The sequence below is a fragment of the Scyliorhinus canicula genome, chromosome 9 (assembly GCF_902713615.1).
Source record: "Scyliorhinus canicula chromosome 9, sScyCan1.1, whole genome shotgun sequence".
Taxonomy (NCBI): domain Eukaryota; kingdom Metazoa; phylum Chordata; class Chondrichthyes; order Carcharhiniformes; family Scyliorhinidae; genus Scyliorhinus; species Scyliorhinus canicula.
Genome location: NC_052154.1, coordinates 118,972,695 through 118,986,068, shown reverse-complemented (window position 1 = coordinate 118,986,068; position 13,374 = coordinate 118,972,695). Strand labels below are relative to the sequence as shown.

Sequence of the window (13,374 nt, the reverse complement as noted above, 5' to 3'; positions counted from 1 at the left end):
TCGCATTGAAATCCCTTCATGTCTCTCCCTCTTCCTCCCCCACCATGCCCAGTAATTTCCATTTCTCCCATTCTGCCGCCTTGTGCATCCACCCCACCATTATTAGCCAAACCTTTAATTAACTACACCCCACATTCATAATTACTAAAGCCCCCTCCCTCCCCTGCTTCTCCTTTTATGGCCCTCCTTTAAAATATGTCCTTTTTAACCTGTGTACATTTTAGCCTGATTAACCCACTGCTAAGTGGGATTTTTTTAAGACACCTTATTAATGCAAGCTGTTTTCATTGCTAATTTCTTTTCAAAAAATCACAATGCGAATTGTGTGATTTTCTCCTTTTCTTCTACAGAAAGGTTACCAGAAATTTGATTTTTTGTCCAACTGAGGTCTATCCTGGTACCACATGCTTCAATCAAAGCTGCAAAGAAGTAAATTCTACTAGCTGCACCTCTCCAAAAGGAGAATAATGTAAAACTTGATCATATTCCCTTTTCCTTTATAATTGTAAACTGCTCTTGCGTTAACGGAAACCTCTCTGCTTGTGTCTGAATATACCAATTGGAACTGAACATCATCGCAAGAATCATCGAGGTTCAGTGACTGTGTGAAACTTGTATATATTTATCAAAATTTTTATATATGTATGACGAGCCTATTCCTTTTATCTGAAGAAGATTTGACTACACTGTCCTTCAAAATGTGTCAGTCGGTTTTAACTTTGTTCATATTCGAAGTAGCATTGCACCAAGAATGATTTTAATACTTTTATAAGTGAAACCTCAAAGTCTGGTCTCGACTCCGAGCAGTCACATACTCCAAGCTGAGTTGGGTTAACAGGCTCCAAATCATTTTAACTGATGGGTCAATTTGTTTAGCAAACTAACAAGTGCCATTTTCTGTACCTTGGAGGTATAAAATCTTTGTAACTTCCAAGGTACCCCAACCTCTGTAAATTACACTGTTGGTTATACAGGATTCACTTAGCTAGTTTGTTGACAATGCAAAGTTCAAATTTTTAAAATGATTTGCTTTGTTCTCTTCCTCGCATCTATTAGATTTCTCATTTATCTGTTATCTATGTGGGTAATTAGGTGATGTAGATTGGCCCCAAATGGAGACAGTAAACTAGGATCAAGATGAAGCAGTATTACAGCGTCTAAAAAAACATTAAGGATAAGGCTCATATGCTAATGTCCTAAAGGGTAATGACAAATTCTTGGGGCAGTATATATAAATTTACTTTCACTTTATTCATTTGGAAGTTGTCATAGAGTTCAATGTCATCAATTCCAACACTGGCCTTCAGCTAGGTAGTTACAAAAGAGCATAGAAAGCTCTTACAAGCCATGGGTGGGATTTCCTGCCCCCACTCCATCACAGCATGTGCTGCAGGGGTGGAGATGGCCTGCTTTTTGGCTGCATGATCATCCTGCTGCTGTCAACGGGGTTTCACATTCTTGCCCTGCTCCGCCAGGGGATCCGCGGCAGGGGAGCTGCCATCGATGGGAACGGCTAGAAAATCCCACCCCATAGAATTTCTACAGTGCAGAAGGAGGCCATTTGGTCCGTCGAGTCTGCACCGACCCTCTGAAAGAGCACCCTACCTAGATCCACTCTCCCACCCTATCCCCGTAGCCCCACCTAACCTGCACATCTTTGTACACTAAGGGGAAATTTAGTATGGCCAATCCACCAGACACACGCTTCTTTGGACTGTGGGAGGAAACCCAGAGAAAATCCATACAAACGCGGGGAGAAAGTGCAAACTTTACACAAACCCCATGTGTATTCATTCCACAGTGAGTGAGAGCCATGGTTTTTTGGGCTGAAGTGGCACAATCACATACGACACAGATAAAGATGTATGTTCAGGAAGTCAAAGGAGGCTTTGACCTTTGGTGATGGTTGTCAGATCCGAATTTGTACAGATAATGTTTAGATGAAATATATTCCGGGAAATGGGATTTTAAATGTAATTGGATTTGTTACCCTTTTAAAATAAAATAAATCATTGAAATAATTTTCTTTTTTAAGAAAGAGCGTTAAGAATCAATTTATTTTAGAGTGAATGCTGTATGTTGAATGTATATCTGTCTAATGTCTCTTTCCCATCACCTCCCAAACAAGTTTCTCTCCTTTTTTTTGTTTGTATTTGGAGAACTGTGGGAATTTAAAATGCATGATCCCAGATGGTGGGGGTGGGGGCTGCTTTGCCATTGGCAGATGTTCTGCATCTTCTGTCAGGGAGAACAGGAGACGTAATGCCGAGACTGGGAGGCAGATGCTAAGGACAAAACAAAAATGCAAAAGTGGGTGAGTGCCTGAGTCAGAACCAAGTAAGAAATGGGTATGAGGGGAGTATGAATCTTTATAAATATTTTTTTATTGACATTTTTTCATTGCAACTTGAATTAACTTTTATATTATTTAGTTGACAATGAAAAAAAAAGAAAACAATCAAGAGACCAAACTAACTTGACCTCTTCCCATACCCCAATGTTATGCTAAACCCCTTAACAACTTAAGGATGAGTAACTCTTTGAAAAAGGAAATAAATAGCTGCTAATGGAGTACTTTCACTGTAACTTCATTTGAAGCCTACTCGTGACAATAAGCGATTTTCATTTCATTTTTCATTTCACTTGACCATCTCCAAATGTAAGAACAACATGAGCTCACCCAACCAAGCCAAGACACTGGGCAGAGTAGGAGGCCTCCATCCAAGCAGAATCATAGAAACTCTACAGTGCAGAAGGGTGTCATTTGGCCCAATGAGTCTAGCATCCTAACTAGGCCACCCTACCCCTGTAACCCCACCTAACCTTTGGACCCTAAGGGCAATTTAGCATGGCCAATCCACCTAACCTGCACATTGTTGGACTGTGGGAGGAAACCAAAGCACCCCGAGGAAACCCACACAGACACAGGAAGAAAATGCAAACTCTGCAAACACCTGAGGCTGGAAAGGCCCCTGGTCCCTGGCACTGAGACAGCAGTGCTAACCATTGTGCTGCCAAAAACTCACCTCCAGGCTATTAATGAGATAAAAGCTGAGGACATCCGCCATTATCCCCGTCTGCAGCACTGGCGAGTTGATCCCCATAAAGGGCCATCAACGAACATGGCTTCAGATCGACATTCAGTATTTTTGACATGGTGCTAAAGAAGCAGACTGAGAAGTTCACCACCTTGGGACAAGACCAGAGTATATGAGTGTGGTTAGCCAGTCCCCAAGAACATCGGTGCTTCATGGCAAAATGATTAGCACTACTGTCTCTCAGCACCAGGGACCCAAGTTCAATTGCAGCCTTGGGTGACTGTTTGTGTGGAGTTTGCACAAACATTCTCCCTGTGTCCACATGGGTTTCCTCCTGGTTCTCTGGTTTCCTTCCACAGTCTAAAGATGTGCAGGTTAGGTGGATTGGCCATGATCAATTGTCCCTTAGTCTCCAATGGGTAGGTGGTGTTACAGGGATAGGCCAGGGGAGTGGGCCTAGGTAATGCGTTCTGGGTCAGTGTAGACTCGAGGGGCCAAATGGCCTCCTTCTGCACTGTCGGGATTCTATGAACAACACTCACCCCTGTCCTCCACCCCAGAGAAAAAAAGGGTCATGCTCACCGTTGTCAAGTAAGCTGTGTGCACCACCTTGAACTGGATCAGACTGAGCCAAGCAGAAGAGGACGTGAACTTGACCCTGCAAAGTGTCTCGCTCCACACCACCTCATCCAGATAGGACACAATTCACCGTCCCATTTTACCTTTACCTCATCCAACAGAGCCGACTCTACTGATAGGATCTGGCCCTGAAATCACAATCAGCAAGTAACCCCCCACTCTCCACTGAAGGGAGGAGATATTATCTACCAGAAAAATCAATGCGTGAGTATACCTGGTGGACATGGGAGAAAAAAGAAAAATCTTTATCCTCCAGGTCCCCTCCAACAAAAAAATGACACGGATCTGCGCTTCTCCCCCCCCCCCCCCCCCATATCTTCTCCATGAAAACCAGGTGACCTTTTTTTAAAAAAAAATTATTGAAGCATTTGTGATTTTCACAATTTAACATATTGACATTTCTAAAACAACCGCGTGGGTCGACATACAAAATACCCCCTTAAAATAACAACAAACAATAGACCACGTACCCCACTTCTCCTGCCCTAGCCTCACTTACCTGTACACTGAATACCCTTTCCTTATTTAATATTACCATGCCTCCTATTTTCAACACCCCCCCCCCCCTTTTTCCCTTTTCCCCTTTTCCCCCCCTTACTGCTGACATCCCTGTATTGATCCTCTGAAAGCAAACTTGATTTTCTCCTGACTGAGAAACTCTACCATATCGCTGACCCACACTCCTGATTTTGGGGGCTCCGAGACCCTCCATCTCAGCAAGATCTGTCTCTGGGCCACCAGGGAGGAGATGGCCAGAATATCAGCCTCCTCCCCCCCCCTCCCCCCCCCTTGCCCTTCTGACACCCCAAATATTGCTAATTCTGGACTCCCGGAGTTACCCTACCTTCCAGGACTTCTGACAAAACATCTACAAATCTCTGCCAGAATTCCCTCAGTTTTGGACATGCCCAAAATATATGAACATGGTTGGCCGGGCTACCCCCACCACACCGCCCACATCTGTCCTCCACCTTCTCGAAGAACCTACTCATCCGGGCTACCTTTATGTGGGCCCTGTGGACTACCTTGAACTGAATCAAGCTGTGCCTAGCACAGAACGAGGATAAATTGACCCTTTTCAAGGCTTTTTCCCACAGTTCAGTTTCCAGCTCCCCTCCCAACTCCACTTCCCACGTCCTCTTCACCTTTCTGATAGGGGCCCCTTCCCACCCAATTCCCTTCCCACCCAATTCCCTGTTTATGTCCGAAACCTTCCCACCTCCAACCCCTGTTTTTCACAGTACTTTATCCTGTAGTCCCCTCGGAGAGGAGAGGAAAGCTTGGGACCTGTCTCCGTACAAAGTCTCGCATTTGAAGATACCGAAACCCGTTCCCTTTCGGCAAGCAAATCTCCTCTAATATCTCCAAGGTTGGGAAGCCCTCCTGGATGAATAGGTCCCCAAACCTCTCAATCGCTGCCTGCTGCCATACCTTAAAGCCCCCATCCAGCCCCCCCGGGAAAAAAAATGGGTGATTGTTACAGATCATTGACCACACTGACACCCCCTCCAGTCTCATATGCTGTATCCATTGCCCCCATACCCTCAGGGCTGCCACCACCACAGGACTTGTGGAGTGCCGAGCCGGCGGGAATGGCAGTGGCACCGTCAGTAAAGCTTGCAGACTCATAACTTTGCAGGATGCGGAGTCCGGTTGCGGCTATGACCAGCTAAGTCGTACGTTTGGCTGCTCCTGCGAGGAAGGTGTTTTCGGGCCGATTGGAGGGCCCCTAACGGCGCTGGAACGACGATTCCCGGTGGGGGAAGGTTCCCAGAGGAGAACCCTGCAAAACTTATGGTCGTCACCCGAAGTGGGGCAGAAAGAAAAGCGGCAGCAGCTCCCCGAAAAAAGCGGGGGAAGAAACCCAAAATGGCGGCCGGCGGCGCACCCGAGGACTGGAGGAAATGGGCGGAGGAGCAGCAGGCCGTTCTCCTGCGCTTCTTCACGGAGCTGAAAGTGGAGCTGCTGGAGTCGATGAACGCGACGACCACCAGGCTGATGGGAGCCCAGGCGACCCAAGAGGCGTCAATTCGGGAGCTGCAGCAGGAGATGGCTGTGAGGGAGGAGGAGGCCACGGTCCTCGTGGGAAAGGTGGAGGTGCACGAGGCACTCCACCTGAAATGGCAAAACCGACTGGAGGAGATGGATACCCGCATGAGGCGGAAAAACCTGAGGATCCTGGGCCTGGCAGAAGGGCTGGAGGGGTCGGACCTCCCGAGGTATGTGGCAGAAATGCTGGGCTCACTGATGGGGGCAGGGGCCATCCCTTCGCCCCTGGAACTGGAGGAGGCCTACAGAGTAATGGCCAGGAAGCCAAGAGCAAACGAACCCCCGAGGGCGGTGCTGGTTCGGTTCCAGCGACTCAGTGACCGGGAGAGGGCGCTGAGGTGGGCCAAGAGAGAGAGGAGCAGCAAATGGGAGAACTCGACGGTGAGGATCTACCAGGACTGGGGTGCGGAGGTGGCAAAGCGGCGGGCCCGGTTCAACCGGACGAAGGCGGTGCTGCATGCCAAGAGAATCAGATTCGGGATGCTGCAGCCAGCGCGCTTGTGGGTGACCTATAAGGACCAGCACCACTATTTCGAGTCCCCGGAGGAGGCGTGGGCCTTTGTCCAGGAAGAAAAGCTGGACTCGAACTAGAACCAGGGGAAACTTGGCGGTCGTTGCCGCTCTGGTACTTTAAGCTGGACACGTGGCTTTCTTTTGGTTGGATTTTCACTTGGCTGTATTTTTGGACCCCTTTTTTTCTCTCTACCAGTTTTTTTCTTTTTTCTGTTATTTATAATGTTATGTTGGGGGGGGCGGGGTGGGGGGGGGGGGGGGGGAGTGCCGGGGGTATGTGTTTCTTGTGGGGGTTTTTTTTATCGGTGTGGGATCGGGGACGGGGGTGGAACTGAAGATGGAGGGGTGGGGAGTGGCAGGGCGACAGCGCGGGCTTTCCTCTGGTTTCCCACGCGCGGGGCAGAGGAGGGAGGAGGGTGGGAGGAAGGGGCGTGGTCAGCAATGGCTCCCTTTCCCGCGCTGGAGCGGGGTCAAGGAGGGGTGGTAAGGGGGGGGATGTCCCCCATGCCGGGAGGAGTCGGATTGTGGCAGGGGCAGCCGGGTCAGCGTAAACCAGCTGACTTACGGAAGTACTATGGAGGGTGCATCGCGGCTAGGAAGGGTCCTAGCCTGGGGGGGGGGGAGGGGGGTGGGGGGGGGGGGGGGAGGGGGAGGGGGGAAGGGGGGGGCTACCGGGTTGCTGCTGAAAAGGCCAGGGAGGAGAAGTTGAGGACCGGAGGGGTGGGGGGAGGGCGCCATCGCCATGGGGAGCGGGTCAGAAGGGGAGGGCTGACTCGGGGCGAGCAGGTGACAGGATATGGCTAGTCGGCAGGGGAGAGGGGCGGGCTGCCCTTCGACCCGGCTGATCACTTGGAATGTGAGGGGGCTGAATGGGCCGGTCAAGAGAACGAGAGTAATCTCGCATTTGAAGGGACTGAAGGCGGATGTAGCAATGCTACAAGAGACCCATTTGAAGGTGGCGGACCAGGTCCGCCTGAGAAGGGGGTGGGTGGGACAGGTGTTCCACTCAGGACTGGACGCAAAGAACCGGGGGGTGGCGATCCTGGTAGGGAAGAGGGTGTTGTTCGTGGCGGCGGAGGTGGTGGCGGATAAAGAGGGTAGATATGTCATGGTGAAGGGTAGGCTACAGGGGGAGAAAGTGGTGATGGTTAATGTGTATGCCCCGAATTGGGACGACGCTGGCTTCATGAGGCGCCTACTGGGCCTCATTCCGGACCTGGAGGCAGGGGGCCTGATCATGGGGGGGGACTTCAACACAGTGCTGGACCCCGTGCTGGACAGATCGAGTTCAAGGACGAGTAGGAGGCCGGCAGCGGCAGAAGTGTTAAAGGGGTTTATGGAGCAGATGGGAGGGGTAGATCCCTGGAGGTTTGGGAGGCCGAGGGCGAGGGAGTATTCCTTTTTCTCCCATGTCCACAGAGTCTATTCTAGAATTGACTTTTTTGTATTGAGCAGGGGACTGATCCCGAAAGTACGGGAAGTGGAGTACTCGGCCATAGCGGTCTCAGACCATGCGCCACACTGGGTAGATTTGGAAATGGGGGAGGCGCGAGACCAGCGTCCGCTGTGGCGCCTGGATGTGGGGTTGCTGGCGGATGAGGAGGTGTGTAAGAGGGTCCGGAAGAGCATTGAAAGATATCTGGACACTAATGACACGGGGGAGGTGCAGGTGGGGATGGTCTGGGAGGCCCTGAAGGCGGTGATCCGGGGGGAGCTGATCTCCATACGGGCACATAGGGAAAGGAGGGAGAGACAGGAGAGGGAGAGGCTGGTGGGGGAGCTTTTGGACGTGGATAGGAGATATGCGGAGGCACCAGAGGAGGGGCTGTTGTGGGAACGGCGCAGTTTGCAGGCTACGTTCGACCTGTTGACCACCAGAAAGGCAGAGACACAGTGGAGAAGGGCGCAGGGCGCGATTTATGAATATGGGGAGAAGGCGAGTAGGATGTTGGCGCATCAGCTCCGCAAGCGGGATGCGGCTAGAGAAATTGGGGGAGTGAGGGAGAGGGGTGGGAACGTAGTGCAGAAGGGGCCAGAATTAAATGGGGTCTTCAGAGACTTCTATAAGGAGCTGTATCGGTCAGAGCCGCCGACGAGGGGAGGGGGGATGGAGGGCTTCTTGAACAAATTGAGGTTCCCCAAGGTCCAAGAGGAGCTGGTAGAGGGGCTGGGGGCGCCGATAGGGTTAGAGGAGCTAGTCAAGGGGATTGGGCATATGCAGACGGGGAAGGCGCCGGGGCCAGACGGGTTCCCGGTGGAATTTTACAAAAAATATGCGGATTTGGTGGGCCCTGTGCTGGTACGAGCCTTCAACGAGGCATGGGAGGGGGGGGGCTCTGCCCCCGACAATGTCGCAGGCACTGATCTCTCTGATCTTGAAGCGGGACAAGGACCCCGTGCAGTGTGGGTCATATAGGCCTATCTCGCTCCTGAATGTGGACGCCAAGTTGCTGGCAAAGATCCTGGCTACCAGGATAGAGGATTGTGTGCCAGGGGTGATACACTAGGACCAGACGGGTTTTGTGAAAGGGCGGCAGCTTAATACGAACGTGCGGAGACTGCTAAACGTCATCATGATGCCGGCAGTGGAGGGTGAGGCGGAGATAGTGGTGGCATTGGACGCGGAGAAAGCATTTGATAGGGTGGAGTGGAAGTACCTGTGGGAGACGCTGGAACGGTTTGGATTTGGGGAGGGATTTATTAAATGGGTGAAGCTGCTCTATTCGGCCCCGACGGCAAGTGTAGTGACGAATGGTAGGAGATCGGAGTATTTTGGGCTCCACCGGGGGACCAGACAGGGGTGCCCCTTGTCCCCCCTGCTCTTTGCACTGGCAATTGAACCGTTGGCGATGGCACTGAGGGGCTCAGGGGGGTGGAGAGGGCTGACAAGGGGCGGGGAGGAGCACCGGGTATCGCTATACGCGGACGACCTGCTGCTATACGTGGCAGACCCAGAAGGGGGAATGCCGGAGGTGATGGAACTGCTAGCAGAATTTGGGGACTTTTCGGGGTACAAGCTAAACTTGGGCAAGAGTGAGGTATTTGTGATACACCCAGGGGACCAGGAAGAGGGAATCGGGAGACTCCCGTTTAAGAGAGCAGGAAAGAGTTTTAGATATTTAGGGGTGCAGGTGGCAAGGAACTGGGGGACTCTCCACAAGCTGAACTTCTCCAGGCTGGTGGAATGGATGGAGGAGGAATTTAAAAGGTGGGACATGGTGCCGCTGTCGCTGGCGGGCAGAGTGCAGTCCGTTAAAATGACGGTCCTCCCGAGGTTTTTGTTTTTATTTCAGTGCTTGCCCATCTTCCTCCTTAGGGCCTTCTTCAAAAAGGTGACGAGTAGCATCATGAGCTACGTGTGGACGCACGGCACCCCAAGGGTGAGGAGGGTCTTCTTGGAGCGGAGTAGGGATAGTGGAGGGCTGGCATTACCCAATCTTTCGGGGTATTACTGGGCGGCAAATGTATCGATGGTGCGCAAGTGGATGATGGAAGGGGAGGGGGCAGCTTGGAAACGAATGGAGAGGGCGTCCTGTGGCAACATAAGCCTGGGGGCCCTAGTAACGGCGCCATGGCCGCTCCCTCCCACGAGGTACACCACGAGCCCGGTGGTGGCGGCCACCCTCAAGATCTGGGGGCAGTGGAGGCGACACAGGGGGGAAGTGGGAGGTCTGATGGAGGCACCGTTAAGAGGGAACCATAGATTCATCCCGGGGAACATGGACGGGGGATTTCAGAGCTGGCACAGGGTGGGCATCAGGCAGCTGAAGGATCTGTTTGTAGATGGGAGGTTTGCGAGCCTGAGAGAGCTGGAGGAGAAATTCGGGCTCCCCCCGGGAAACATGTTTAGACATTTGCAGGTGAAGACATTTGCTAGACGCCAGGTGGAAGGGTTTCCCTTGCTCCCCAGTAGGGGGGCGAGTGATAGGGTGCTCTCGGGGGTCTGGGTCGGAGGGGGGAGGATATCGGACATCTACAAAGTAATGCAGGAGGCGGAGGAGGCATCAGTAGAGGAGCTGAAAGCCAAGTGGGAGGGGGAGCTGGGAGAACAGATAGAGGATGGGACATGGGCTGATGCCCTGGAGAGGGTTAATTCTTCCTCCTCGTGTGCGAGGCTTAGCCTCATTCAATTTAAGGTGCTACATAGAGCCCATATGACGGGGACAAGGATGAGTCGGTTCTTTGGGGGTGAGGACAGATGTGTCAGGTGTTCGGGAAGTCCAGCGAACCATGTCCATATGTTTTGGGCATGTCCGGCACTGGAGGAGTTCTGGAAGGGGGTGGCAAGGACTGTGTCGAGGGTGGTGGGATCCAGGGTCAAACCAGGATGGGGACTTGCGATCTTTGGGGTTGGGGTGGAGCCGGGGGTACAGGAGGCGAGAGAGGCCGGAGTACTGGCCTTTGCGTCCCTAGTTGCTCGAAGAAGGATACTAATACAGTGGAAGGACGTGAGGCCTCCAAGCGTGGAAACTTGGATTAATGACATGGCAAGCTTTATTCAGTTGGAAAGGGTCAAATTCGCCCTGAGAGGGTCGGTACAAGGGTTCTTCAGGCGGTGGCAGCCTTTCCTCGACTTTTGGCTCAGAGATAGGGTACAGAGGTCGCAGCAGCAGCAAACCCGGGGGGGGAGGGGGAGGGGGGGGGTGGCAACAACGGTTGTGGTGGGTTATTTACGGTTGAAATGCGGGCAAATTTGCTCGCAGTTCATGTTTGATGTTGATTGTTGCTTTGTTTGTTTTTGGGGGAGGGGGAGGGGGGGAGGGACAACGCGCGCGCGAGTTCGGGCGGGGGGGGGATATTTGTTAAGAGGGAATATTTTATAATATTTTATAGTTAGTTGGGGTAAATATCTCCATGTAAAAAATTCTTTCAATAAAAATTATTTAAAAAAAAATAAATTAAAAAAAACTTTGCAGGATGCTGCCTCCATCCGCTCCCAGACTGACCCCTCCCCCACTACCCACTTCCTGACCATCGATATGTTGGCAGCCCAGTAATAATTAATAATGCTCGGGAGAGCCAATCCCCCTTCCAGGAGTGCCCTCTTTATTCTCGGGGTTTACCTGCCCATATAAACCTCTATCGCCACATTAATACTTCTGAAAAAAGCCTTTGGAACAAAAATCGGGAGACACTGAAAAAAGAAAACCAGTCTCGGAAGGCCCGTCATCTTCACCGCCTGACACCCCCCCCCCCCCCCCCCCCCCCTCCGGGCCAGGGACAGCGGGAGCTTGGCCCATCTACAAAAATCCCTTCTCATTTGATCCACTGTTTTTCCCAAATTTAACTTGTGAAGCTGCCCCCAATCCTTGGCCACTTGAATCCCGAGATACCTAAAACTCTTCCCAACCACTTTAAAAGGTAGCTCCTTCAGCCTCCTTTCCTGCCCTGTGCCTGAATCACGAACATCTCGCTTTTTCCCATGTTTAACTTATAGCCTGAAAATCGCCCAAATTCTCCTAATACCTCCATGATTTTGGTCATCTCCCCCCCCCCCCCCCCCCCCCCCCCCCACAAAACCGGGTCTGGCAGCATAAAGAGAGACCCTGTGCTCCACCCCCCCCCCCCCCCCCCACCCCCCCACCCCCTCACTATTGCCCTCCAGGTATTCGCTGCTCTCTGAGCCATTGCTAAGGGTTCTATGGCCATGCCAAACAGTAATGGGGAGAGCGGGCATCCCTGCCTTGTCCCCTGACAAAGACTAAAGTACTCTGACTGAACTCGGTTAGTTCTTACATTTGCCACCGGGGCCTGGTATAGTAGCCGGACCCACTCCACAAATCCCTGCTCAAACCCAAACCTGTCTAAAATATCCAACAGATACTTCCACTCCACTCGGTTGAAAGCCTTCTCCGCGTCCATGGCAACTACCACCTCAGCCTCTCGCCCTTCCCCTGGCATCATAATTACATTAAGAAGCCATCTAATGTTGGATGTCGGGTGCCTGCCCTTTACAAATCCAGTCTGATCCTCCCCAATTATCTTCGGGGCACAATCCTCTATTCGAGTGGCCAGGGTCTTTGCCAATAATTTGGCATCTACATTCAAGAGGGAGAATGTACAGAAACCTGATCCACCCAAGATGACCTCCAAACCCACAAGCAAGTCTAAACAATGCACACACTGCAGTCACCGTCAGCAAACTATCCCCCCCCCCCCCCACCCACTTCTCTCCACCCTCAAACTGTACTACACCAAGATATACATACTCATAGTACGGCGAGCAACCATTAAAACCTACTTCTAATAAATCTAATCTCAAACAAAACAAAAAAAAAAAAGTTTTGTTTATGAGCTGCCCAGCTCCCATGAGCTAACTTTTCGGTTAGCGAGGCAGCTTAAAGCCTCAAAAACCTCAATCAACCCGCACCCAGCCCACGCTTTTTACAAAAGAATCCATCTCCTCTCAGCCGTGCCAATCCACCCTAAATTGGACTCCATTTTTATGCAGGGTGGCTCTGGCCTTGTTAAACACATCCTGCTTCTTTCCCAGCTCTGCTCCCAAATCCTGTTAAAGCCTGATGGTGTGGCCTTCCAATTTGAAGTCACAATGCTCCTTTGCCCATCTCAGGACCCGCTCTTTCTCTTGGAAGCTGTGAAATTTCATGATTACTGCCAGAGTGTCTGGTGGGCTCGATCCAGCTCGGGAGGGGACATGACTCCACCGTCCCCCACCATCTTCTCCATCAGCTTTGTAAAATATCTGTGGGAGTTGGGCCTTGAAATGAAATGAAATGAAAATCGCTTATTGTCACGAGTAGGCTTCAATGAAGTTACTGTGAAAAGCCCCTAGTCGCCACATTCCGGCGCCTGTCCGGGGAGGCTGGTACGGGAATCGAACCGTGCTGCTGGCCTGCTTGGTCTGCTTTATAAGCCAGCGATTTAGCCTTGTGAGCTAAACCAGCCTTCCAACGCTGCAACATTTTGCCTCCCTGACCAATTCTCCAAATCATTCACTTTGGCCTTCAGCGCTTTATTCACTTCAGTCATCAGATACATCTCCGCTTCCAGAGAGGCAATCTGGTCACTGCGCCTCGAAAGAGACACCTCCGTGCCTTGGATCACAGCATCATGCGTATTTACCATTTTGTTGGTCTTCTCCGATGCCAACCGAATGAGCCAGGGCCTTTTCCAT

The 13,374-nt window shown here is 51.5% G+C and overlaps 1 protein-coding gene across 2 annotated transcripts in view; it reads left to right on the top strand.

Moving 5' to 3' along the window:
* LOC119971634 (plakophilin-3-like) overlaps window positions 1-2,035 on the top strand; it is an 82,289-nt gene extending 80,254 nt beyond the window's left edge. For both annotated transcript variants that reach the window (XM_038807459.1, XM_038807458.1), the window contains exon 13: window positions 351-2,035. In XM_038807459.1, the coding sequence (XP_038663387.1) occupies window positions 351-386 (36 nt within the window). In that variant the 3' untranslated portion in view covers window positions 387-2,035. The remainder of the gene's footprint in view (window positions 1-350) is intronic.
* The last annotated feature ends 11,339 nt before the right edge of the window (window positions 2,036-13,374 follow it).